The 26,854-nt window shown below is 44.0% G+C and overlaps 2 protein-coding genes and 1 long non-coding RNA gene across 12 annotated transcripts in view; 2 read left to right on the top strand and 1 right to left on the bottom strand.

The window, feature by feature from the left end:
- FAM184A (family with sequence similarity 184 member A) overlaps positions 1–3,046 on the top strand; it is a 79,874-nt gene extending 76,828 nt beyond the window's left edge. For all 8 annotated transcript variants that reach the window (XM_075087524.1, XM_075087528.1, XM_075087523.1 and 5 more), the window contains one exon: positions 1,256–3,046. In XM_075087524.1, the coding sequence (XP_074943625.1) occupies positions 1,256–1,337 (82 nt within the window). In that variant the 3' untranslated portion in view covers positions 1,338–3,046. The remainder of the gene's footprint in view (positions 1–1,255) is intronic.
- A 6,098-nt stretch (positions 3,047–9,144) lies between these two features.
- The window catches only part of MCM9 (minichromosome maintenance 9 homologous recombination repair factor), a 57,323-nt gene continuing 39,613 nt past the window's right edge, over positions 9,145–26,854 (top strand). The window contains exons 1-5 of one of the 3 annotated variants that reach the window (XM_075087519.1): positions 9,145–9,575; positions 10,306–10,626; positions 21,545–21,861; positions 23,707–23,788; positions 24,703–24,903. In XM_075087519.1, coding sequence (XP_074943620.1) covers positions 10,317–10,626; positions 21,545–21,861; positions 23,707–23,788; positions 24,703–24,903 — 910 coding nt within the window. In that variant the 5' untranslated portion in view covers positions 9,145–9,575; positions 10,306–10,316. Of the gene's footprint in view, positions 9,576–9,667; positions 10,051–10,305; positions 10,627–21,544; positions 21,862–23,706; positions 23,789–24,702; positions 24,904–26,854 lie in introns of those variants that run through there. The other 2 variants (XM_075087518.1, XM_075087517.1) reach the window with 2 other exon arrangements.
- On the bottom strand, positions 11,834–14,044 carry LOC142054684 (uncharacterized). The gene is made up of 3 exons (XR_012659644.1): positions 14,014–14,044; positions 12,562–13,312; positions 11,834–12,471 (listed from the first exon to the last, which is right to left on the bottom strand). It is a non-coding gene; the product is annotated as an uncharacterized LOC142054684 (long non-coding RNA).

Below are 26,854 nucleotides of genomic sequence, written 5' to 3'. Positions count from 1 at the left end.
TAACCTTCCTACAGCAACAGGAAATGTGCATGCTGGGATGCTTCATGCTGAGCTTCCAGTAATCACAGCCGGCATTAAAGTCTCAAGTAATTCTCTCACAAAATAACCATTCTAAGGAACTTAAAAATGGCACTTTAGAGGCAGGATTTTAATCTCTTGACCTTACATGCCTCACATGAAATGCGCTGAAGTGCTGTACCCTGTGTTTAGTAGGTGCTGATCTCTTACCTCTAAGTTGGCAACTTAAAGCAATGGTCCAGAGCTGGCTGTTTACCCTCTGTTTTGGTTTCATGAGAAAGACCACATACCTAGCAACTGCTAGTTACAAAAGGAGATGAATAATAAAATCTGAAATAGATAAAGGGAAACAGTCTATTTCAAGAAAACAATCTTTTTTTAAAAAAAATCACTGTTGCTTATTTTTCCCTGTGCATGGGATGTGCATGAGTGTGCTCGGATACCTGTAACATGCATGTGCATGAAGTCGTGGACCGTGATGCTGGAGTTCCCATTCCAAACTGGTTTGTGCTCTGTACTACCCAGTAATGCAGTAGGGATTTTATTACCGACTTTTACTGATAAAGGAACTTAATTGTGTAATGAAATTTAAATTAGAGTTAAGAGTTCTCTCTTGCTCATTTTGTGAGAATTTTTAAGTGTTCAAGGGGGAAACAAATCTCGTTTGCAGTGCGGCAGTTTTCCTTTTTCCCAGTACATTGGCATATCTTAAATGTGTGCACGAACAACAATGCAAGTGATAACTGTGATCAGTGTTAAGTATTAAAATAGTGTGTATTTTTGTTCAGTTGCCAACTGGTCTTTGTGAGCACATGTCTACAAATATGATGCTCGCATCATATTTTTGAAAATTAACTTTACGACAGGAAAAGGATGCTAAAAGAGGACCTCCTACAGTCACGCTTTTCCAAGAAAACCCTTTTTATTCTTCCTGAAAACCTACAGCCGTTTACGAGATCTGAAATCGTGTTTTCCAAAACATTGTTTGCCCACCCTGTAACGGGGCTTCTGAACTGACTTGCGCTCTGTGCTGCTGATGCTCTCCAATGGAGTGGATGATCACAGGTTCTGTAGGCAGACAGGAAGCCGTGCCCTGAGGCACAGCGGTAATGCGCCCGGGGAGACACGGGCTGTGCTCTTGGCTGAATATCCTCTGTGGGGTTTTGTCTCCTAACAAAGATTTGCACTCCCTGCGCAGCTGTGGGATAATTGTTTTTCTTTCTTTCTGTGACTGTAGCCCTCCTCAGACTGACGCTTCACCAGTGGCTTCACCAGACCCGCAGCGCCAGGAGTGGTTTGCCCGATACTTCACCTTCTGAGCGATGATTTGTTTTTGTGGCACAGCGTGGCGTGGACTGTGTGTAAGAGCATGACCTTAAGTAAACCCTCATGTGAACAAGCTTTCCTGTAATTTGTCAAACACTGTGAATGAGAAAGTATTTGTCTCTCTGATTTGAAACTGCACTGTATTTCATGTTCTATTTGTTGGAATCACTTGACATGGTACTATATAATGTGTGTAATTCTAACTATTTTTATTTAAAATGGAAGAATCTTTAAACTTTGTAATTGCTACATAATAAATTTTGGTAGAACAAACATAATGCTTTCCCCCTCTTTCCTGTAAATGTTTTTTCTTTGATTTCAGGTAAGGCTTCCCCCCCCCCCCCCCCCCCCCCCCCCGAAAAAAAAAAACCAATAACATAATTGCATGGTTTTACTATAAATACAATTTAAATTGTAAAAGGAAGAAGTATACATATCGCGCTCACTCTCCAGTTTGAGTAGGATATGCTTAATGCATCCTGATTTTATTCTGTTACTTTGTAGCAGTTTAAAAACTGTCTCTTTGTAACATTTAAAAGGAGGAATGTGAAATAAATCAAAACTAGCGTAGCTGCCAGCCTTCAGGGCAGAGTAATTTTGACGAGAGGATGAAAAAAGCCACAGACCAGGAGCTGGTCGCGGGGCGGGGCCGACTCCTTACCTGTTGCTCGTGAGATTTTGCCAGCTAGTTACAAGCACACATTTTATCACTGAGTTTAAGCAGAAACCGTTCCCACAAGCTGTGTATTTTTTATGAATATTGACAGAAACATGCTTGAAACATCTAGAATATTGTACTAAGTATCTCTCCATAAATTAAGAATCTCCATCTTGAGCATATAGTCCTGCTTTGGATAAAATTCACATCTGAAAGGGGGGAAAAAAACCCTAAACAAACCAACCGTCCCATGTTTTCCCATTTATACATACTACAGATGCGGATCTTTCATTAAAACTTAATTACCTTCCCTTGTCTATATTAAATTTTTTTCTTCTTCTTAAACTGATACGTGAAAATGTTTTTTCAGCTAGTGAGCATGATTCTTCAGTCTACACCTTTTATGGTGCCAGTGTTGCTCGAGAAATTCACCGCAGCACATAGAAAATTAGAGCTTACTGTCTTTCTTATATTTTTTCATTCAAAGATTACCACAAAGTAACTCACACTGGTAGTCTCAGGGAGAAAATTGTCTCTTTGTTTTATGAATGTATTTTTAAGCTGAATCTCTTATCTTTTAAAAGCAGGAAAAAATGTTTGAGTTATTTGAATAAGGCTTTAGTTAGCATATACGAAGGTCTTGGACTTTAATATTTCATCTGAAGCCCTGACTACATCCTTTTTTCGCTATATGCACAAAGGTAAATACCCAGATGAAGAGACTTGCTAATTACAACGAGTTTTATATGTAGTATATGTATAAATGAAAAATTTGTATGTTTTCATATAAACAATATAAAATCTTCTAAATGAACATTTTAAAACTTCTATCTTATAATTCAGCTTGAAAACTCCACTAAAAGCTGTATTCTGGTGATGCTGCCGTGGATTAAAGAGGTACACAGCAGATTTTCTGTAGCCAGTGGACTCAACTGTAGGTATATGCAACTTTTTAATTATAGAAGAAAGCCATATTGGGCAAAATGTCAGATTTCTTGGCTGTTACCCAAAATAAAATACACTAGCTCATTTTGTTAAAATGTTCTGAAGTGAGTGTTGCGTATTTTTTCCTGCATGCTTTGCAAGGGCTCAGCCTTTTTCTCCCATTCTCCACTTCACTTGTACGTTTTTACATATGGAATCAATAACTGACCTGTAATCCGAAGATGATAACATCTGCATTTACTTCACCTATTCAGTAAAAGGTGTGCCCATTGGGTTTTTTCTAGTAGGCATCTGCCTTTCAGAACGAAGGAGGACATTAAGCACTCAGTTACCCTGTCTGCCACAGTCAGCAGCTGTTCCGCTACCCAGGCTCCTATAAACAAAAACTAAACAAACAAGAAAAGCTCAAACCCAACTGAAAGCAGCCAGGGAAAAACTGATTTTCTACCAAATGGCTTTAAAAACTCTCTAAAATGGATTCCTAAAAAAAGTTAACATCTGGCATTTGGGATTAATACAGGCACCTGCATTATCACAGTGCCGTTGTGTTCCTGATCTTTGCAGTATCTGGTGTTCTGGAATAACCTAGAAGTGCACGCATTTGTGAGCCCAGTTGTGCAGCGGGTTCTGCAGAGTCTCTGCTTACACGTGCATGCAGTCCATCATAGCTCAACAGCCAACTCCAAGTAAGGTGGTACAGAATTAGCGTGAAGTTGCATAGTATTATTTACAACAGCGGGAAAATCTTCTGGCTCTCAGGAGCTCACTCTGTACTCTGACACATTCAATCTCATTATCAGCACTTACTGTAACTAATTCCCCCAACCCTTCAGTTTTATTCAGAAAGAACAACAAAAGGTCAAAAAGCAAACAAAAAAAGCATGTAATATTTTAATCCTTACTGTGTTTTCCTGTGGAAGAAGGAAGTAACAGGCGATACTTGATACAGGGGCAAAATGCAGAGTTTCGTCAGGACATCATCATAATCATCAGTCTGAAGGCCAGGTTCGGCCCTTCAGCCCGGATTGCTCCATTCACTCTGCGGTAAGTCTGAGTGCCAGTGAATTTCCCAGGTTAGCAGAAAACTCCCCTAGCTGACCCTTCTGACACGGTCTTACGGCACAGGAAAGAATTATGCCCTGAGAACTGCGTGGCTTTTTTTTCTGCAGCAGGAATTGTACCCAGAAGGTATACTTGGGGTGGGGGGGGGGGGAGGGTAAGCCCAAAGATGACTGAAAACCAAGCTGCAGTTGGTGCCAACACAGAAATCGCTTTATCAGATTGACTCCTTCCTTTTGCATTTTTTCAGTTACTTCAGCCTGTATGTACTATATTTACCTGAGACTTCAAGGAAATATTAGTCCTATGTGAAGTACTGACAATAAATTACACGGGTCGATATTACAGACTTTTTTAACATTCTAATTCAGTCTAAATACATTTTCACATCCATTTTTCTCATCTGTTATTTTGGAAGAAAAAGCAGATTATTTTCTAACTGGTTCAAGTAGTTTAACATGTACACGTTAGAATTAAATGTCTTAGATTTGTGATCTTTGATCACTTTAGAGTATCTATGTAAAGTACAAATAGCTATGTATTATAAAATTGGAGAATATAGAATATTTTGACTTTTTTCCTTTTAGGATATACCCATCATCTCTTCTTCCTATATGTTTCCTATAATGCTGCAAGAATCTTTGTTTTCCATCTTAAAGAATACAATTTTTTCACTCTTGATGTAGGTGGTCTCTGGAACTAAACTTTCCTACTTTTTTGAGACTAGGAAAGGACCTCCTTTGATGAGCTACACTTCAAAGCTGAAAGCAGCAGTCTCTTTGGGGCAAAATGCTTCCTTTCCTACAGGAAACATAGAGGGATTCTGAACTACAGCCCATGCTGCGGCACTTGCCTTTCTGGTGTGGCAGCTGAAAAAATTGGAGTCCTTTCTTGAAATTGTTAACAAATACGCTATCCCAGTAACCATAGCTAGAAAATCCCAGCATCTACTTTTGACTAATAGTCATTCACTTTTTTTCCAGCTTTAGTCTTACTCTGAAACTGTCTTTAAAATCTCTAGGACATGAGGAAATACTATCAGGAGATTTTCCTCATAATATTAGAAATCAGACCTGTTCACGATGTCAGAGCAATCTCTTGCTTGCTTACGGTTTATTTTAAGTTATATGTGAATTTTGTTACATGATCCCCGTGGTATCTACAGGTAAATTTCACTAATTCTGCACTGAGAAAATGAGACCTCAAGTCCTCCTCCTTTGCTGTAATTTACCTCCCTTAGAAGGAAAATGACTGAGTCACATTGCTTAAGAAAATAGTGATCTTCAACCTCCACTGCAGTCAACAGGCAGCTTCAAGGATGACTCAGCCTGCTTACCTCTCTTGGTTGCATAAAGACTGTAGAGCAACAACAAATGTAACTGCCTCCATTGCCTAAACTTAGGTGTGAGGAACCCTAGCCTGTTTTGGTCTTTTTTTTTTTTAGGTTTTTTTTAAACTTTTTTTTTAACCAACATTTGCAAAAATACATCAGCTTTGAAAGCTGGAAACTGATTTTCCTTACAGGAGCCGAGTTGCTTTTTTCTTGCTATGTTCAGTGTAGTCAATTACAATACTGTTACTATTCTTCCTAGGAAAATGCTAAACCTTCTTTTACTATAATGAAGGTGAAACTCTAATTTATAATATTGTTGTTTAGCTACCTTTGGGTGTTGGGCACTGTTACCAGTTTTATGTATGTATACATTCCCCAGCAAAATCTTTAAATGGAAATATGACTCATGTCCATGTACAATTATATACAGACATCAGCTTGCAGTTCTAAAGCCAATTACTTCGCAGTGTATTTTGGTCTTATAAATAAACATCCATTTCTTTAGATACATTACAGTAATTGGAAGTACCTGTGCATAGTACTGAGGTCATCTAGCAAGACCAGGCAGCCAAGCTGAAGCAGAACTTTTCCTCCTGGGCATGACCAACTGCTGAACTTCATTTCTCTTAGTAACAGAACTTGCAAAGCTGGGCTCAACATTGGGCTCTTTTACTGCACAACTGTGTTGACATTTATCATTTTCAAGCACATACACAATTAGACAACTCAAGCTTTGTGGACTGTACAAATTGCACTGTGAGTTCCTAGGTTAACGATAGGACTTATGAGGTGAACTGCTGGTTCACTCAGGAATCCTGCACAGTCTTCAGGACGTTTATAAATTGCCTGTCACTAGGGCAACTCAGTTATTTTCAGAGTTAAGCATGGCATAGAGAGGCCTGTTCACAATAAACAGCTGGCTGAACACAACGAGAAGCAGCTGCTGCCAGCAGTGCTGATAGCAATGTTGCTAGGGAACAAGAAGAGCCAAGCTTAAGAGAATAAAAGCATAATTCAATAATGACTACCAAAATCTGGCTTCATTATGACAGTGAGTACTCCTGGGAATTAACAGGCCTTCCACGTTCAACCTGACAGACAAAGAGAAAAGTTTAGAAAGCAGCTGAGTCTTTAGCTGGAACTATAGCTGTTTAACTTCAGTTACAGATCATCAGCGTGATGGCTGGGCGTCAAGAAGAGTTGGCACACTTTGGGCTGTAAACGCTGCAGGCAGCCTCAGTCACGGCGGGCAGTAGGCACGCCTTAGGGCAGAGACTGAAGCCCAAGTTTTCTGGTCACAGGAACGTTCAACCACATTCACGCTACTTAGGCTAAATCTTTACCTAACCTGGGGGATCCGCCAGCCCTTCTCAGCACTCGTGCAGCCTTGCCGGCAGGGTCCCAGTAGGACACTGGAGTGGGACATGTACCAGCCGCCCCAACCACGGCATTAGCGGGCAGGTCTTGTACTCCTCTGGGGCATTTCCCAACTGAGGGCACACGCTATATTCTGTAACACTGAAAAACAGAGAAGTGTTTAGTCATCATTTACTTCATAACCACACAAGACCATCAGAAGTGACCTGAAAGCAAAACCAGCAACACTGCCTTATGTAAGGGAGCCATTCAAACCGGGAAAGCATTCTGAGCCCAGGACAAGAGAGCTTTTCAGGCTTCTAACTACTAGCACTGTCTCCATCCTTTCATTTGAGATAATTACTTTTTCTTGTCCTATTCTACACTGTGATTTCAAAAGGGGCTCCCTCATGGATTTTCAAATGGGTGTGACATTTTTTTGATTACTTCTTTGTTGAGCAAATATTCATTACTCAGCTAAGCACATAACTGTTACTAGTTATTGTTAGATAATCATTAAATGATAAATACTTCAGTTTCTTTCTTGTAGGAAGCACTACCTAATTGCAGCCTTTACATACCAATATGAGTTACTTGCTCTGTAGCTGTAATTAGCCGCTCCAGTCGCAGGCTGCTGCGTTCTTTTTCATCCGGCTGCTCTAATTGTTTAGGCTGCAAAACGCAGAGTCCAAGGAAGGACAGACAGGTACCTCCAGGAAATCACAAAGATTACAGCTCTGCCATAGCAGAAGCCAGGTTACTGTGCTGATCTAACACGTCTAGAAACAGCTGCCTCTCATGGTTAGAAAAAAAGCAGCCTAGTTTTTGGTACCTTGCAAGACAGCAGCGTGAACTGACTAAGGTTGGCACTGAAAGCATGTTGCAGAGACAGGACTTGCTTGGCACTCCACCCAGGGTAATCTTTACCAGAAACAGTTTTGAATTTTCCCAGTGATAAATTTATGTGTTAGGTGCAGATCTCGGCAGTACTTTTGCAGCCATATCCATTCAATTGGTTAGAATATGACCATTTTATAATGCAAAATATTTTTTGCTTCTAGAGACCTATCCAAGGGTTAAAACATTTCCTCTTTATAAACAACTGAAGCAGTCTCAGACTTTTGTTGTAAACTCAGTTTCATTCAGATAAGGATTTAGGCAACATCTGCAAGTAGCCTGAAGAAATCTGTATTTGCAAACAACGCAGGACAAATAAGTGAGGTTCTATCCACTGATTTACTGGACAGGACTCACAGGCTGGAATCCCATTCCAATAGCTTGCGGAGTAGCAATTCAGAGAAATGTGACTGGTGATGTAAAGCACCCACAGTTCCACCAAGAAGCTTTTCCCAAATATTCCAAGACCCTTCCTTTCTCTGCTGGCCAAACGTTCCTCGGATCAGCTCATGGATGGCGAGATATTCAGTAGAGTTAACAGAGGTGAAGCAACTGCTACGGCTTTCTTATTCATTAATATAATGTATTTAAATATATTTGGGAGAAAAACACATTAGACATTCAAATTAATTATCTTAGCTCAATTAAGGCATGTAAGGCAGTTACTTTACATATTGAAGCCATGCATCGTAACTTGGTCCAGAGGATTTTTTTTTTTGTTTGAAAAGCATTGATTTTCCCATCCACCGACTCTAAAAATTTGTATTTAAATACAAATTTCATACATTTCTTCTGATATCTTTTTATTATAGAACTGTTGGCACAGTTCTGATACCTTGATGATAGTATGGTACACTTTTTGGTTAAGATCTTACATGGGCAGTGATATTTGTTTTGATTGCATATCAATAATTCATGATTAATACAAGCCAACAATGGGAGGTCCTGGGAGTAAGGAGCTCAATAAAGAAGTTTCAAGATCCTTTGAAGGCTTTGAAGTTAAAGGGGCATTAAGTTATCCTCTGTGATTTCACAAGACTTGACAGTTTCACTCCTTATGCCTGGGACTCAATTTTGAAACAAAATTAACTATGTAAAAGATAAAATATTTCCAATAGTTAAAGCACATCACTAGTGTGATACACACTCAGAGAAAAGAACATACAGATATGACACTATTCAAAATGCCACACCACAAATTCTGGGCAAACGGAAAAGCTTTAGACCCTCCAGCAAACCCTATTTTCTGGCTGTATTAAAAATTAAATTCCCAAACTTCTCAGACTTTGCTATGATGTGCCCTCACGAAGAAGCGGGGAATCGACTGGTTTGTTAGGCAGCTCGCTTTGAAGAAGCCAGATTTAGACTTCATGAGCATTTGGGGGTGGCAGGGAGCTGCAGCAGCAGCATATACGAGCTTCAGGTACCTCGGGGCTACCCCTGCTGCACAGCGCCCGGACCTGCAATCCTCCCGCGTTGCACCCTGGAGCGGCGTCCCTTTGTAACGGCGGAGCAGCGACAGGGACGTTCAGGCAAACCACAGCGCGCAGCACCGCGGAAAACAGAACCCGTCGGTGTAGCGTTTGCTCGGGAGAGGCAGGGCAGGCGGGACACCCAGCCCCCGCACCCACGGAGCGCGTTGCTCTCCCCGCAGGCCGCCGGACGCCTCATTGCCGGGCGGGGGAGCCGGGCCCGCCGTCCCGCTCCCCGCGGGACCGGATCTCCCGCGGCCGCGGCGCCTCTCCCCACCCGACGGCGGCTGCGGCCCCGGAGGGAAGCGTCCCCGTCCCCGCCCGCCTCCGGCCCCGGGGCCGCTCCCCGCCCCACCGCCCCGCTCGGGGGCCGCTGGGCCCGGGCGGAGAACAGCGCGGAGGGGGCGGGGACGGAGCCGCTCCTCCTGCCGGGTGAGGGAGCTGCGGCCGCTGCTTCGGCGCGGCGGCGGGAGCCCGGCCGGAGGGGAGGCGGCGGCGGCGGGCGCTGCAGGTACCGAGCGGGAGAGGGGCGGCCGGGGAGCGCTGCCCGCCTCCGCCTGCCGGGCGCGGTGGCGGCCCCTCACACGCGAGCGAGGCGGGGCGGGACGGCACGGGAGGCGCCCGGGGCAGCGCTCCGCGGGCGGGCGGCTGAGGCGGCGCTCTGCCGGCCCAGCCCGGCACGGCCCATCCCCGGTCCTGGCGCTCAGCGCCCGCCCGGCCGCGCCGCGTTCAAAACTTGCCGCGCTGGCGGCGGCTGGGGCGGGAGCGGGAGACCCGGCTGCGCGCTGCGGGGAGCCCCGCGCCTGGGGCGGGGCCGGGGCGGGGCCGGGGCGGGGCGGGACAAGCGGCTGCCGCCTCCCCTCACCCCCCGCCAAGCGAGGGAAGGAGCGGGCCACGGGGCGGCTGCACTTTCTGGCATTACCGGGGAGAAACCGCCCGGTGCCCGGCGCTTCCCGCCGCGGGGTTGACTGACTGACTGACAGGAGGTGACTAACTGGCGCGGGGCGGGTCTGATTGGCTGGCTGGGGCGGGGCGGTTGGTTGGCGGGAGCCGGCTGGCTGTCGCGGTCCTGCCAGGCCGGAGCGCGCGCCGTAACGCGGCGCCTGTTGACCACACTCCCGAGCCGCGCACGCGCCGGCCACGCCCTACTCTCGCCAGGCTCCGCGGTGGGTGTTTCCGAGTTAAAAGTTTCCCCGCCGGAAAGCCTGGCTTTGTGACCGGCCTGTCTCGCCTGCCTGCAGGTAGGCACAACATGGTGCTGAGCGCGGATCAGGTGAACCTCATCGGGCAGGTGTTCGAGTCCTACGTGCTGGAGCACCACAGGGACGATATCCAGGGCATCCTGAGGGAGGCCAGCGATGAGGCACACTATCCCGTTGTTGTTGACGCCTTGACGCTCTTCGAGACCAACATGGAAATCGGGGATTATTTCAATGCCTTCCCCAGCGAGGTCCTCCCGATTTTTGACAGCGCGCTGCGCCGGGCTGCCCTGACAGTGCTGCAGGCTGCCACGGACCCTCCGCAGCTCAGCATGAAGCAGAATCTCCATGCCAGGGTCTCGGGTGAGTGGTGGGGCTGGGGCAGCATCGAGGTGCCCTGGGGGCATCCCCTGGTTGGCATTGCCAAATTCCCTTATTCTGTAACAAACTGTTGGGGGTCAAGGGAAGGAGCAAGCTTAATTCTTGCAGTTTTAGTGTTTGAAGCAGTAGGTGGTGCCTAGTGTTTATTAAACAGAAGAGGACTCATACAAACGCATGCAAAGACATGAGACTTGATCTCTTCAATACTTAAAAATATCTAAAGGGTGTGTGTCAGGATGATGGGACTAGGCTCTTTTCAATAGTGCCCAATGACAGGTCAAGGGGCAATGGGCACAAGTTGGAACACAGGAAGTTCCACCTCAATATGAGGAAAAACTTCTTTACCGTGAGGATGACAGAGCAGTGGCACAGGCTGCCCAGAGAGGCTGTGGAGTCTCCTTTCCTGGAGACATTGAAAACCCACCTGGACGCATTCCTGTGCCCCCTGCTCTAGGTGTCCCTGCTCAAGCAGGGGGGTTGGACAAGGTGATCTTCAGAGGTCCCTCCCAACCCCTACCATTCTGTGATTCTGTGATTTGTGTAGACCAACCTGGAAAAAAGCTGTGGCCATCCCTGATGGCGTGTGTGCAATTGTTGGCATTTGTTGCTGGGTCAGGACTTAGACCAAAGCTTTCCATGGGAAAAGGACGCCTCAAGTCAGTGGTTGGTCTCGCTTTATTTCTCTTGCTAACCAGAAGGTCAAAAAAAAAAAAAAAAAGGATTAGGGGAAGATACATAGTTCACAGATTTTCTTGCAGGTTGACTTCCTTACCCTGTCAGTTGGCTCATGGTCTTTATAGGCTCCAGCCACCTCCCAGAAGAGGCAAACTCTGAATTTAAAGTTGTTGTACAACAAACTCAAATTGTCAAATTTTATGCTTAACTAGTTGTTGCAAAAGTATTTGTTACAAAATTGGAATGAACTGTTGGAAGGCATGATCGTCAACAGAGGTTTTTGTCCGCTTTTTCACTACAAGTTGATATGTCATTATTCCTTATTACCAGGAAATTTTTAGTAGCTTTGAGGTGTGGTAAGTGTGGAGTGCAGGTTCTGGGGTTAAAATGCCTATTTTGCCTGTTGTGGGGAGCTGGGGTCAGCGGTGGCACAGTCCCTTCTGGTCATTTCTGATTGTAACTATTTGGAGCAACAGTCTGCCAGGCCAAGAGCTGGTGACCTGTGTTTCCTTTCCCTGCCCCATGTTAGAGTGGTTTATGGTCATTCAATCTTTTGGCAGCTTGAACTTGGGTGAATCACAGATGTTAAATAGACCTGTGTTTCACCTCAGTAAATTTCATTAAAAATGTTGTCATTAGAACGCATACATGAGAAATACAATTAGACCGTGGCTTTTATAATGCTGTTTTGTCAAGGTTTTCACAATCACAGCTTCAGCAGAAGAACAGGGTTATTTTTACTCCAAGTATGATTTTTTCATAAGTTACCAGGAAGTATTGGAAGGAGTAAAGCAAGGGGCAGATGTTTGCTGCATGAGTAGCTGCACCTTTAAGACATTCCTGCTCCTGTTACCAGCCTGTTGCTGGAGCTGACCATTCCTCCCACAGTGACGTTTTGTCTGAATATTCCCTAATCAACGTCCAGCAAAGTTAGCCACGTTTGATCAAATAGTTTTAATAACTGATAAAAGCAAGTCTGACTGATCATTGATGGAAGGAGTTAGTCGTCAGAATCACAAATTACTCCATCACTAAACTGGAGGGTAACTGATGAAGAGCAGGGGGTGGTTATCCTCATCTGGTCCAGCTGGATCAAAAGAACATCTGTCCATGCAGTTTGGTTTATGTTATGTGCCTCCAGAAGGGTGGCTACTGAAGAAACAAAAAACAGTAAGATAAATGATCTGCAGCCTTTTTTCCACCCAAGTTTTCCCATGTTACTGTTATCTTTTAAGTAGATACCGGGTCCTGATTACCTTCAGGATTCTCATCTTGGAGTGCCACTTCCTATTCCTGCGTCAGATGGGAATGAGGAGGAGGTGGTGCACTCATCTTGGTGGGAGCGGCAGGAGGGGGGCGGAGGAATCTGTGCGTCAGGCTTGGACTGAAGAGTCTTTGCTTATGCTCGGTATAAGAATGCAATCTCAGCACGCTCATACCAATATGGACAGGGCATCTAGGAGTTCAGAGGACTCGGGGAGTGTGAATATGCAGTGATTAATAATGGAGGATTACTCCGGGCTCACTGAAGAAAGTAAAAGTTCTTTATCTGAACTTTAGCACTGTAGGAGTTTGACTGTATAGCGTCTCCTTTTGCTACAAATCCATTAAAAGATTTTTCCTTCCTTACTGTTAGGCTGAGCACCACTGTGCCCGTTACTGATGGCCAAGCTGCTTCTAACAGTTTGGTTTTACACATTATTACTCATACAGTAAAGCTGATTCACAGAGGCGCATATGCAATTAAAAGTTTGTCAAGCAGCCTAATAAGATCAGAATGAAGGCTCTTCTTTTTCCCCCTGTCCAGACTCTTTCTCTTCAATATTCACATAGGTGATCATATCGTGTATCCTGACAACAGTGCTGCAGCTCTCTCTAGTATAAGATGTGTTGTATTTTGCAAAGGTTGTTGAGCTGCGCCAATACTGAGCTCGGAAAAAAAGATGCCAAACCGGCTGGAAAAATAGTGGCTGAACTGAATAGAAATGCAAACCTGGGGGAGGAAAAGAATTTTCAATGGGTATGGTAGGATATGTAAACAGCTTTGTTACAGTCGACCAGAAGAATTTGTTTGCAGTTCTACATAATACTTTTTCTTTCCCACATTATTAATTCCTTTCTACTTTACTTTTTTCTTTATTCTTTTACATTTTAAAATTAGCTTAATATTCAAAAATATTTCATTTAAACAAAAGCAAAAGGTCAAGCACTTTGCTTAAAAGCATCAAAACAGAATGTTTCAGCAAGTCTGAAAAAAAGAACTTGGTTTTGAAAACACTGAAATAAATATATGATGTCTTATTTTTAGCAGCCAAAGCTATTAAGAAGATAAGAAGATTTGACCTAAATGGAGATAGTTTTGGTCCCCTTAGAAACATAATTTTTCCAGCAGTTTTATTGTTTTACACCTCTGTTTCCTAGCTGTATTTTGGAAGTTGTCGTGGTTCAGCCTCAACTAGCAACTAAACACCACGCAGCCGCTCGCTCACTCCCCCCCCACCCCTGTGGGATGGGGAAGAGAATCGGAAGAGCAAAAGAACTTGTGGGTTGAGATAAGCACAGTTTAATAATTATAATAAATTAATAATAATAATTATAAGAATTACAATAATGTTAATATAATAAAATGGAAAAGGAAGGGAAAGAAAGAAAAGGAAAAAAACCCGTGGAAACACAAACGATACAACCGCTCACCACCCGCCGACTGACGCTAACTGTCCCTGAGCCGCGATTGCTGCCTCCCTCCCCTGGCCAGCTCCTCCCAGTTAACATACTGGGCACAACATTACATGATATGGAATATCCCTTTGGCCAGTTTGAATCCGCTCTCTTAGCTGTGCCCCCTCCCCTCCCGGCTCCTTGTGCACCCGGCAGAGCACGGGAAGCTAGACATGTCCTTGACTAGTACAAGCACTACCCAGCAACAGCCAAAACATCTGTGTGTTATCTCAACATTTTTTTCATGCTAAGTTCAAAGCACAGCACTATACCAGCTAGAGTGAAGAAAATTAACTCTATCCCAGCTAAAACCATGACAGTATCCACCCCTTATTCCATATCATTTACATCATGCTCAGATCCCATACTATTCAATTCAATTTCAGTAATCCCTACCCACCTTCTCATCCTTTAACAGGATGTACAGATTTCATTTATCATTCCCCTAGTCTATGGACCACCCCTGTAAAATGCCTGTGAAATGTCCACTGAGTTCATTTAGTCCATGACTTTGGGTCTCATCTATTGTAAGAGTCTTTCAGAAAGGTGCTGTGTGTGGTGTTGGATTGTTGCATGCTGAAGTCAGTCCTCATTCCATCACCGCTGCACTGTTAGTTCTTCTTCTCTCACTGCTGCACTTTGCTTGGTTCAATGGAAAGTTCATTTTTTATTATTATTGATTGGGAGATTCCCACCATGATACCATTGATATGGCATATAGCAACCATAGTAGTGATGACATACAACATTATATAGCAATTAACAGCATATTATTCAGTTCATTGGCTGTTTTCACCCAAAATCAAATCCCCTTGAGGTACACACCGGACTCCTCCATCCTCCTGCATCACCCACCAAGTGCACCCAGGTCCTCGAGCAAACAGAATCCCATGAGTGGGTTTGCCTTTGCCTGAGGCAGGAAGAACCCAGACTGTTTTGCCCAACATATTTTTTATGTGCACTACAGGGACTCTGTCCCCTTCCACAGTATGTGAGGGTTCTGACTGGGCAGGGCCAGCTCGCCTGGCAGATCCCCTCGTGTTGACTAACCAGGTGGCCTTTGCTAAATGTGTATCCCAGTATTTAAATGTTGCACACCCCCCCATTGCTCTCAGTGTAGTCTTTAATAGTCCATTGTATCTTTCGATTTTCCCAGAGGCTGGTGCGTGATAGGGGATGTGAGACACCCACTCAATGCCGTGCTCTTTGGCCCAGGTGTCTATGAGGTTGTTTTGGAAATGAGTCCCGTTGTCTGACTCAATTCACTCTGGGGTGCCATGTCGCCACAGGACTTGTTTTTCGAGACCCAGGATAGTGTTCCGGGCAGTGGCGTGGGGGACAGGATATGTTTCCAGCCAGCCAGTTGTTGTTTCTACCATTGTAAGCACATGGCGCTTGCCTTGGCAGGTTTGTGGGAGTGTGATATAGTCAATTTGCCAGGCCTCCCTATATTTATACTTCAGCCATCGTCCCCCATACCACAGAGGCTTTACCCGCTTCGCTTGCTTGATTGCAGCACACATTTCACATTCGTGGATAACCTGTGCAATAGTGTCCATGGTCAAGTCCACCCCTTGATCACGAGCCCGCCTGTATGTTGCATCTCTCCCTTGATGGCCTGAGGTATCATGGGCCCACCGAGCTAGAAATAGTTGACCCTTATGTTGCCAGTCCAGATCCACCTCAGCCACTTCAATCTTGGCAGCCTGATCTACCTGCTGGTTGTTTCGATGTTCTTCAGTGGCCCGGCTTTTGGGGACATGAGCATCCACATGACGTACTTTCACAACCAGTTTCTCTACCCAGGCAGCAATATCTTGCCACAGTGCGGCAGCCCAGATGGGTTTGCCTCTGCGCTGCCAGTTGTTTTGCTTCCACTGCTGCAGCCAGCCCCACAGGGCATTTGCCACCATCCAGGAGTCAGTATAGAGATAGAGCACTGGCCACTTTTCCCGTTCAGCGATGTCTAAGGCCAGCTGGATGGCCTTTACCTCTGCAAACTGGCTCAATTCACCTTCTCCTTTAGCGGTTTCTGCTACTTGTTGTGTAGGACTCCATACAGCAGCCTTCCATCTCCGGTGCTTTCCCACAAGACGACAGGACCCATCAGTGAACAGGGCATATTGCTTCTCATTTTCTGGCAGTTTGTTATACAGTGGGGCTTCTTCAGCACGTGTCACCTTCTCCTCTGGTGATATTCCAAAGTCTTTGCTTTCTGGCCAGTCCATAATCACTTCCAAGATTCCTGGGCGACTGGGGTTTCCTACTCGAGCCCGCTGGGTGATCAGTGCAACCCATTTACTCCATGTAGTATCGGTTGCACAGTGTGTAGAGGGGACGTTTCCTTTGAACATCCAGCCCAGCACTGGCAGTCGGGGTGCCAGGAGCAGCTGTGCTTCAGTACCAACCACTTCTGAAGCAGCTCGGACCCCTTCATATGCTGCCAATATCTCTTTTTCAGTTGGAGTATAGCGGGCTTTGAACCCTCTGTATCCCTGACTCCAAAACCCTAGGGGTCCACCCCAGGTCTCCCCTGGTGCTTTCTGCCAGAGGCTCCAGGTAGGGCCATTCTCCCCGGCTGCAGTGTAGAGCACATTTTTTATATCTTGTCCTGCCCGGACTGGCCCAAGAGCTACTGCATGAACTATCTTCTGTTTAATTTGTTCAAAGGCTTGTTGTTGCTCAGGGCCCCATTTGAAATCTTTCTTCTTCCAGGTCACTTGATAGAGAGGGCTTATGATCAGACTGTAATGTGGAATATGCATTCTCCAAAAACCCACAACGCCCAGGAAAGCTTGTGTTTCCTTTTTGCTGGTTGGTGGAGACATGGCTGCTATTTTGTTGATCACATCCATGGGGATCTGACGACGACCATCTTGCCATTTTATTCCTAAGAACTGGATTTCTTGTGCAGGTCCCTTAACTTTATTTTGTTTTATGGCAAAACCAGCTTTCAGTAGGATTTGGACTATTTTCTTCCCTTTCTCAAAAACTTCTTCTGCTGTATTGCCCCACACAACGATGTCATCAATGTATTGTAGGTGTTCGGGAGCTCCACCTTGTTCCAATGCATTATGGATCAGTCTATGGCAAATGGTAGGACTGTGTTTCCACCCCTGGGGCAGTCGATTCCAGGTGTACTGGACGCCCCTCCAAGTAAAAGCAAACTGTGGCCTGCACTCTGCTGCCAGAGGGATTGAGAAGAATGCATTAGCAATATCAATTGTGGCATACCACTTGGCCGCCTTTGACTCCAGTTCGTATTGAAGTTCTAGCATGTCTGGCACAGCAGCACTCAACGGTGGAGTGACTTCATTCAGGCCACGATAGTCTACTGTTAGTCTCCACTCTCCATTAGACTTCCGCACTGGCCATATGGGACTGTTAAAGGGTGAGCTGGTCTTACTGATGGCTCCTTGGCTCTCCAGTCGACGAATGAGCCCATGGATGGGAATCAGAGAGTCTCTGTTGGTGTGATATTGCCGCTGGTGCACAGTTGTGGTGGCGATCGGCACCTGTTGTTCTTTGACCTTCAGCAACCCCACAACAGAAGGGTCCTTTGAGAGGCCAGGCAAGGTAGACAGCTGTTCAGTTTCCTCCGTCTCCAAGGCAGCTACACCAAAAGCCCACTTGTAACCTTTTGGGTCCTTGAAATACCCTCTCCTGAGGTAGTCTATGCCAAGGATGCGTGGAGCCTCGGGGCTAGTCACAATGGGGTGCTTTTGCCACTCATTCCTGGTTAGGCTCACTTCGGCCTCCAATACAGTTAGCTCTTGGGATCCCCCTGTCACTCCAGCAATGCTGATGGGTTCTGCCCCTATATAGTTTGATGGCATTAAGGTGCACTGTGCACTGGTGTCCACTAAAGCTTTATACTCCTGTGGGTCAGATGTGCCAGGCCATCGGATCCACACAGTCCAGTAAGCCCGGTTATCCCTTTCCTCCACCTGGCTGGAGGCAGGGCCCCTCTAGGTCTGATCATGGCAGTCACAACTCACTTCCTGTAAATATGAATCACAAGTGTCTCTATTAAGATCAGACAGAAAATCAGCACTTCTGCTCCTCTGTCTGGGGAATTGCTTACTGGAAACTGGAGCAGCAGCTCTCCTGGAGAAACTCCCCTGAGTGATTGTTTTCCTTTGCAGCTCACGTACCCGTGCCTCTAGGGTTGAGGTAGGTTTTCCATCCCACTTCTTCATGTTCTCTCCGTGGTCACGCAGGTAAAACCATAGGGTGCCCCATCGTGTGTATCCCTTCTCCTGAGCAAAGGGACGCTTACTCCTGATGGCTGAGATACTGGTCTGTGCTGGTAGGGAGTAGGACCTATCTTCTTTGAGTTGCTGGACCTTTCGGGACAGTTTCTCAACAGCAGAGACGAGCGAGGAAGAGAGATTTGCTTCATATTCCCAGAGTTTATCAATCAACTCCACCACTGTTGGTGTCTTGTCATCTTTCCATGACATCACTGCCAATGAGTTTGCATACGAGGATGGTGCGCTCCATACAGACTTCCGCCACATGGGTCGGGTGCACTCGGCTTCATCTGGATCTTTGGAGGACTGTTGATCGTCCAGGTCACCATAAATCACCTCAAGCACAGCTAATTCCCTTAGATACTGGATGCCTTTCTCCATGGTCATCCTTTTTCCTAGGCAACATACAATATCTTCTTTGAAGGGATACCTTTCTCTCACTGCGGACAGGAGTTGCCTCCAGAGGCTGAGGGCTTGTGTTCCTTTTCCAATTGCTTTATCAATGCCCCCTTCCCTAGAGAGGGATCCCAGTTGTTTGGCTTCCTTCCCCTCTAATTCCAGACTACTGGCCCCATTATCCCAGCATCGGAGCAGCCAGATGATAACGTGCTCACCTGAATGACGCCCAAAATCTTTCCGTATATCCCGCAACTCACTGAAGGATAGGAATCGGGTAGTTTCCGTTTCTTGTACACATTCTTCCTCTTCCTCCTCCTCTTCTTGTGATGGCCCTGGTTGCTCATAATCTCTTTCTAAACGAGTTGACCTTCCAAGATTTCTTCTTGCGTATAGGAGCGACTGATACTGGCACAGGTTGGTCCTCTGGTTTAGCTGCAGCGCTTGTCACTGGGGTTGGAGTAGCTGCAGTGTCTGTCGTGGGGGTTTGAGTGGCCACGGTGCTTGTTGCTTTCCTTGTCTTTGTCTTTTTAGATCCAGAGACCTCTTCCCCTTGGGGGTACTGAATAGTGTTAAATAGGGCTCGATAGGCATGAGCCAGGCCCCAGTACATTGCAGTGATTTGTATCTCTCTGGAATTGCCAGGGTGACAACATACTTCCTCCAAATGTTCTACTAATTTTTCAGGATTCTGCACTTGTTCAGGGGTGAAGTCCCACATCAAGGGGGGTGCCCACCGTCCTAGGCATTTGCCCATACTATCCCACATACCCTGCCACGTTATAGCTATTGAGCCTTGGGTCAGATCTCTGGATTATATTCTTAACTTGCTTATTAACCTTAGGCAGAACTGACACCGTCTGCCAAAGCAACACCAACAGATGTATCTTGACTACCCAAGGATGTTCAAGATACTGAAAAGTTGTTGTAATGAAGGAGGAGACATTATATAAGATGGTAGCTAAGGTGCCATTCTGTATTTCCTCCATAAAAAACCTCTCAGAGGAGGAGGTATAATTGCTAATTGTCTCCATGAAGTGGTAGCTGAAGTACAGTAATGGCTTCCATGCAAGACCTAAATAACCGATAACGGTCAAGGCCAGTGTTTTAATAACAAATCTCCTAGGCAAAACATCTCTAATCACTGCAGAGCACAGCAAACAGCAAAAACCAACAGCAATTTTTAACATGTACTTTACAATTGGCATGGTAAAGACTGGACAAACTATTACTGAGAGCAGATGAATCAATGCTGTGACCAGCAACTGTTATTATCTCAAACCCTTAGTGCCCCACGTTGGGCGCCAAAATGGACTGTCGTGGTTCAGCCTCAGCTGGCAACTAAACACCACGCAGCCGCTCGCTCACATCCCCCCCCCCCCCGTGGGATGGGGAAGAGAATCGGAAGAGCAAAAGAACTTGTGGGTTGAGATAAGCACAGTTTAATAATTATAATAAATTAATAATTATAATAATAATTATGATAAGAATTACAATAATGTTAATATAATAAAATGGAAAAGGAAGGGAAAGAAAGAAAAGGAAAAAAACCCGTGGAAACACAAACGATACAACCGCTCACCACCCGCCGACTGACGCTAACTGTCCCTGAGCCGCGATTGCTGCCTCCCTCCCCTGGCCAGCTCCTCCCAGTTAACATACTGGGCACAACATTACATGATATGGAATATCCCTTTGGCCAGTTTGAATCCGCTCTCTTAGCTGTGCCCCCTCCCCTCCCGGCTCCTTGTGCACCCGGCAGAGCACGGGAAGCTAGACATGTCCTTGACTAGTACAAGCACTATCCAGCAACAGCCAAAACATCTGTGTGTTATCTCAACATTTTTTTCATGCTAAGTTCAAAGCACAGCACTATACCAGCTAGAGTGAAGAAAATTAACTCTATCCCAGCTAAAACCACGACAGAAGTAAAGCTAAGAAATTGTTTTAAGAGCAGGTAATTTCTTTTTAAGTTGATAATTATTAATATCTTCTAGTTCATATACTAACTTCTGAAGAGGCAGTATTTTGATGCTGTCCTCAGGTGTGCATTTCAGAGACCATTTATTTTTATATAGTCTTTGTAGTCTTTTCAGGTATATTAATCTTCCTGAGGTTTTCAGCCACTGTGGTGCTGTGATGGCCGCACAGGTGAATGCTGGAGCGGGATCAGTGCACCACAGAACTGGCTGTTGGGTGGAATTAAAGGAGAGCAAGTGCTGTGAACATGTTCTGTCAATATTAATTTGAATGTGCAAGTGAATTTGCTTTGGTTATGTTCATAACCTCTTTATAGTCTTTTTATGCCATCTTCCTTGTGCTTGAAGTTTACTCGTATGCAATGTGGATTTAAGGTCAAATGCTCACAGACCATGAATTTTAAATTTGCTTAGACTTGAGAATTCACGCAAGATTAGGAGTCACACTTGTTTAAATGTGGGAATAACATTGAACCACAATTAAGTAGCATAACTAAAATTTTGTAACTCAGATAAACCAGTTGTAGAATAAGTGGCATTTGCCAAATGATCATTTAAATTAATAAATAGATCTGAGAATGTTGGGATCTGTTTCCGTGAATGGAAGCTGCTCATGACTATTTGACCCTTGGCAAGAGCAGGAGAGTCAAATGGCAACATTTTCTGCTAATGTTCAGTGTCCAGTGGTTTTCACTGTCTCAGGCCAGTGAATCAGATTTACGGTACAACAGATGAGTTGTTCAATCACATTTATGAAACAGTAATAACAATGGCTACTGTTAACATGTCTGGCATTTTTTCTAGTCTTTCTGCTTAACTGCATCGTAAGTTTGTGTTTTATATGCATAGCCTCATGATGCATGTGTTTTTGTTTAACAGGTTTGCCTGTTTGCCCAGAGCTGACTCGAGAGCACATTCCTAAAACCAGGGATGTGGGTCACTTTCTGTCTGTTACTGGGACTGTCATACGTACCAGTTCAGTGAAAGTTTTGGAGTTTGAACGGAGTTATATCTGTGATAAGTGCAGGCACGTGTTTGTGGTCAAGGCTGACTTTGAACAGTACTACACATTCTGTCGTCCATCAGCCTGTCTTAACAGAGAAGGCTGCAACTCAACCAAGTTCACATGTCTCTCTGGAACAACCTCTTCTCCTACCTGCTGCAGAGACTATCAAGAAATCAAAATTCAGGAACAGGTAAAAAAAAAGAGATGGATTAAAAAGGGATGGTATTAAGGTATATAGATGTCTCAAGTAAAAAAAGAATCAACTTACTAAAAAAGGCCTTTGGAGGCTTAATTTCCTGCTGGAATAAGGTAATTCTGTTGATTTTAGTGAAACTGTTCATGCTTATGTCAGAATTAAGTTGTTGATTAGTCTTCCGTTATTAGGTCACTCCCTTCCAGACCGTACAGAACATCCAGGGTCAGTGTATAGTTTAAATTTCCATGCTGAATCCTTATAACACAAAGTTTGCTTTGTTTCTCGAAGGACTAAAGCTCGCTCAGTGGTGGCCAAGGCCAGCTGTAGTGGTGCAGTATGGTCAATACATGGTGTCTGCAAGAGTCTCTTCCCTTCAGCCAGTATTGAATTCAACAATTACTGAATATGTGCTCTGCACAGAATTTGCATGAGTTTTTCTGAAGGTAGTCCTGGGTGGAAGTACAGCTAAGCTGGAGGAGTAAGAAACTATTGGGCCTCTTCTTACGGTAGCACATAACCAAGACAAAACTGGCACAAGAAAATCTGCACTGTATGAAAATTGGGAATAAGTAGGGTATATTGCAGGCAATGTTTCTGTGTTTATTTATACGTTCAGTGTCTTTTTCGTAAATCTTTTCTAAGATCTTTTCAGTTGTTTCAGGGTTCTGATTTTTTAAATGAAGAGTAGAGTGGTGCCAATCTACATGCAAGAAAACAGAAATGTAAGAAATTAGAAATTAAGCTCTTTAAAATTCAGAATAGCAAAAAAGAAAGGGAATAAAACTATTTCTAGGAAATAAGCCTTATGCTGTGTGTTCATATCATGATTGTTTTTGACATATGGCTCCTGTACCATATTTTTTGTTTCACTTTGTGACACACAGATCTCTGTGATGGGAAGGATTTTCAGCAGCACGGGCTTATTAAACACAGTGAAGTTAAACCAGGAATGAATTTCACTCATGTTTCTTACTGAGCTCTGCAGATAACTGTGTATGTGCCACCAGTACTGCCAGTGATGTGAACTGCCTGTGGCTATAATACACAAGGATGAATTAACCTTTCTAGGCACTAGAGAGTGAATAAATCTAGAATTCTAGCATGTATGACCTGTGCTGCAGAATGAAAAGGTACTTCTGATTATTGTGCAGTGGATATTCTAAAAACTATTGCAAGCTTTAAGTGTAAATGGAAGGATTGCTGGTTGGAAATAGACTGTGACAAGATTGCATAGACTTTGCCCTGGAGAAAAGGAAAAGTATTACAGGAGTTACTGGCATATTTGTCAATGTACATTTGCCTGGTTCTGTGTGGTGTTTTTTTCCTGTTGTTGATTTAATCCTTGACACCTAGGTGTAAATTTATATCTTAGCCCGTCAAATTATGGTTAAATACCAGAAAAATACAGAGAATAATCTCTCAGTACATACTTCAGTGAAGGGTTATCTAACCCGTGGACATGCTTCAGTACCCAAAGTAAACTTTGCATATCGAAGAAGTATCTAAAAATATCTCAAATTATTAAAAAAAAATCAGCTCTTGCAAATGACCTCTTTTAGTGAGCTTTCTTCAGCAAGATGCTGAAATCACACAGCACCTCCCAGGATTGAGCACCTTCAGCTAATTTAATACCCAGTCCTGTTTCCATTAATATCAGCATTAAAGTTCCATTAGTAAGTTCATAGCAGCCGTGGCATGTTTACTGTGTAGGTTTTGTGAGAAAAAAGCAAGGGCTGACCTCAGTTCCAGGAAAGGAATGTAGGTCCTTAAGCCAGAGCAGCTATAAATGGCTTTTCAGGGTGCTATTCTTAAGAAGTGTTTTTCCTTCCTGTCTCCTAGGTTCAAAGACTGTCTGTTGGAAGCATCCCTCGTTGCATGGTGGTTGTTCTGGAAGATGACTTAGTGGACACTTGCAAGTCTGGTGAGGATACAGCATAAATTGCATGTTTGTACCTCAAGCACTTTTATTTTTCCATTTGAGATGCATCTTTGCCAAGTAGGCTATGTGTTGAGGGCCTGTTGAATGAGATATGTTCATATGACACGCGGCTGTTTCCACTTGGATGTTAGCATGGCAGTTGAATACTATTCCCTATGTCACATCTTGACCGTTTGACAGATCAGTTTCAATAAGTAATGTGTTGTGACGTACAGAAAATATATTAAATCTTGTTAGTGTGGGAACACCAAACCTCTTGAGGAAATTGGTCCACACTGTCACACAGCATGTGGTGTCCCTCTGTAGGTTCAGAGAGATAGGTAACCTGACCTGCCTAAGGAGTGCTGCAGGTGGAAAAAGCTACTCTGCATTCCAAAAGCAAGCTAATTGGCAGGAGTGTGCATGAAGAATGGACTAAAAAATTCTCAGATAGGCACATCCCCACAATAAATTAATTTCTGGTTGTACTTCTTCAGAAGAATACTGTGGCCAGAACATTAACAAGTGATTCTGGAATTCTTCACAAAAGTTACCATAAGTCAAATAAGCTTTGACTAAATTTTTTGTATAGTAAATTTAATTGAAAGAAGAGCTTCTACAGTTTACCGTGAACTCCTCTTTTAGAAAAGAGGAAACAAGCAGAGGTATACGAATTCACCTATTTTAAACAGAAGTAGAAAGACATAGCAACTTCTTGCCACAGACATAAGCAATTACCTAATGTTTCCTTTAGAATTCCAGTAACTGCAGGAGGTTTGCTTTTTGTTTTTGGGTTTTTTTAACCTTATTAACTGTAACACAGGATCTCAATTGCATTATTGTGCATTACAGCTAACTGACAAATCTGCATATCTCAAGTCAGATGTTATTTTACTGATTTTTGTTGGTACCACCAGGAGATGACATCACAGTGTATGGAGTGGTAATGCAGAGGTGGAAACCTTTCCACGAGGACGCACGCTGTGACTTGGAGCTTGTTTTGAAAGCCAACTATGTTAAAGTAAACAATGAGCAGCTATCAGGGGTTGTAATTGATGAAGAAGTCCGCAAGGAATTTGAAGACTTCTGGGAAAAGCATAGGAATGATCCCTTAGCAGGTTAGTATTTGAAAGCTTTTAAGTAAGACACGTGTTTGGATGTAGGTGAAATCAGGAGTGAAAATACAGTGGCTGAACATGTTTCACCCCCATTATCCTATCCCACTACCCGTTCCTACAAAACTATATTTTTTCCAGTACAGGAATATGAAATTCTTAAAGATTACTGGGAAAAAAAAAGTACAAAACATACTACATGGATCTTCCTTCTTTTGAGCTTTCTAGTCAAGTGTTTTGCAGAAGATTTATTAACAAGAAATTAGAAATAATATAATTATCAGGCAAAAGAAGAAAAGCATTTTATAATCAAGAAGTAAAAAGCATACCTCTTAGAAGAAATAATGTGGACCAGATCTGCTTTTAATCAGCATAGCTCTTGACTCTGGGGCAAGAGATCTGACTCACTGTCTCTGCATCCCAAATTAAACTGTGAATCTTTACCACAGATCTTAGCACATCTCATCTTCAGCCTAACTCCTGGATGCCTGGACTCTTGATTTAGGTGCCGTGGAGCCTCCTATCAAATGTGGAGAGAGACTTCCAATTCACAGTGGTTTCCAGAACAGCCAGAGTGTTTAGTACGCTGGCTTCTAAACTTACCATGGCCTGCAGTCAGCAGCCTAGGAATTAGCAAGAGTTGTGTCTGGAACTCTGTCCCTCTCCGTAAGCTTCCTCCTGAACTGAGCAGGGAGGCTCAACAAACTCTTTAGGATCTCTGTCACTGAACTGTCCCAGGCTAACACTCTGTCTTTTAGAGCCCTGAAAAGAGTGTAGTCTTCATTTTTGAAAGGCAAACAGGGAGAAAAGCAGGTAGGAATCTTGCCCATGTCAGCTTAAAAATTTGAGTGCTTACATAAGAAGTGGGAGATCTTGTCAATGGCAAAGATTCTTCAGAACTGCATTTCCTGGAAAGCAATTTAATTGCTAGTCTCCTGCTGTTTGGAATGAGAACATTTCTTATCACTCTGGTTAGACCTGTTCAGAAAGTAATTGAGGATCCTCTTTGACGGTCCCATTTAATCTTTGATTCTCAGGACAATTTTGGGAAGCCTGCAGGGAGCAATCTGGTTTTATGCAATATTACCCATTCAGAATAAATGAATTAATATGAAGTGGCTACAAGAAAATTGAGGTGGAAATTAGAAGGACTCTGACTGCCCCAGATGTCTGTTTCAGGCCATTTGTCTGAAATTGAGCCCACTCAGGTGAGGGCAGGGATCAAATTTGACTAAGCAGTCTAAAGTACAGGCCATCTCACAACAGGATGTATGTACATGTACTGTTTTTTCAAGAGATAATGGTAGTTACTACTGCAACTTATGTCAGTTAATTCCTGATGCTGTGTATTAGGTGTCCTGAGAAAGTCTACCATGGCAGGCCTCTGAGACAACTTATGCAGGTGCCTTCATTTTTTTTCCTGGATTTTCTCTAGGAAGAAGCATAATTACTGAGCTGTTCAGCACTGACAAGGCCAATGGATTCGAAGTCAAATAGAGGCAACTGTTGAGTTAAACCTCAAACAGAGGCAACTGTTGAGTTAAACCTATTGTCAACTAAGCTATTGTCAACTATGGCTGACCAAAGTTTCTAAAATTTCATTTTTGGACAAAGGTGTGTTAATTCCCTCAGAAGAACTCCACAAGAAGCACATACACCTGGAGTAATCTATTAGGCGCCTGCGTATTTTGCTAGTACCATGTACTTGAATCTAAATTTAAAACACTAAGTTAAGAACTCAAAATTGGTTACTCTGGTTTATTCCCTAGCACTGGGAGTAATTTATGATGTTAAACTTGTGATCCCCTATGTGGTGTTAGTATCAGAATCTCGAAGGACAGAATTAATTCTGTTACATGCCTTCCAAGCCAACAACATTATCATAGCAGGTTGAAATATTCTGTTGCTAGAAGGGGACTATGGCAGGGAGGAGGAGAGGGTCAAAGGAGAAGGA

Source organism: Phalacrocorax aristotelis, chromosome 3 (assembly GCF_949628215.1).
Source record: "Phalacrocorax aristotelis chromosome 3, bGulAri2.1, whole genome shotgun sequence".
Taxonomy (NCBI): Eukaryota; Metazoa; Chordata; class Aves; order Suliformes; family Phalacrocoracidae; genus Phalacrocorax; species Phalacrocorax aristotelis.
The sequence above is the reverse complement of the archived record's forward strand: the minus strand, read 5'-3'. Positions and strand labels throughout refer to the sequence as shown.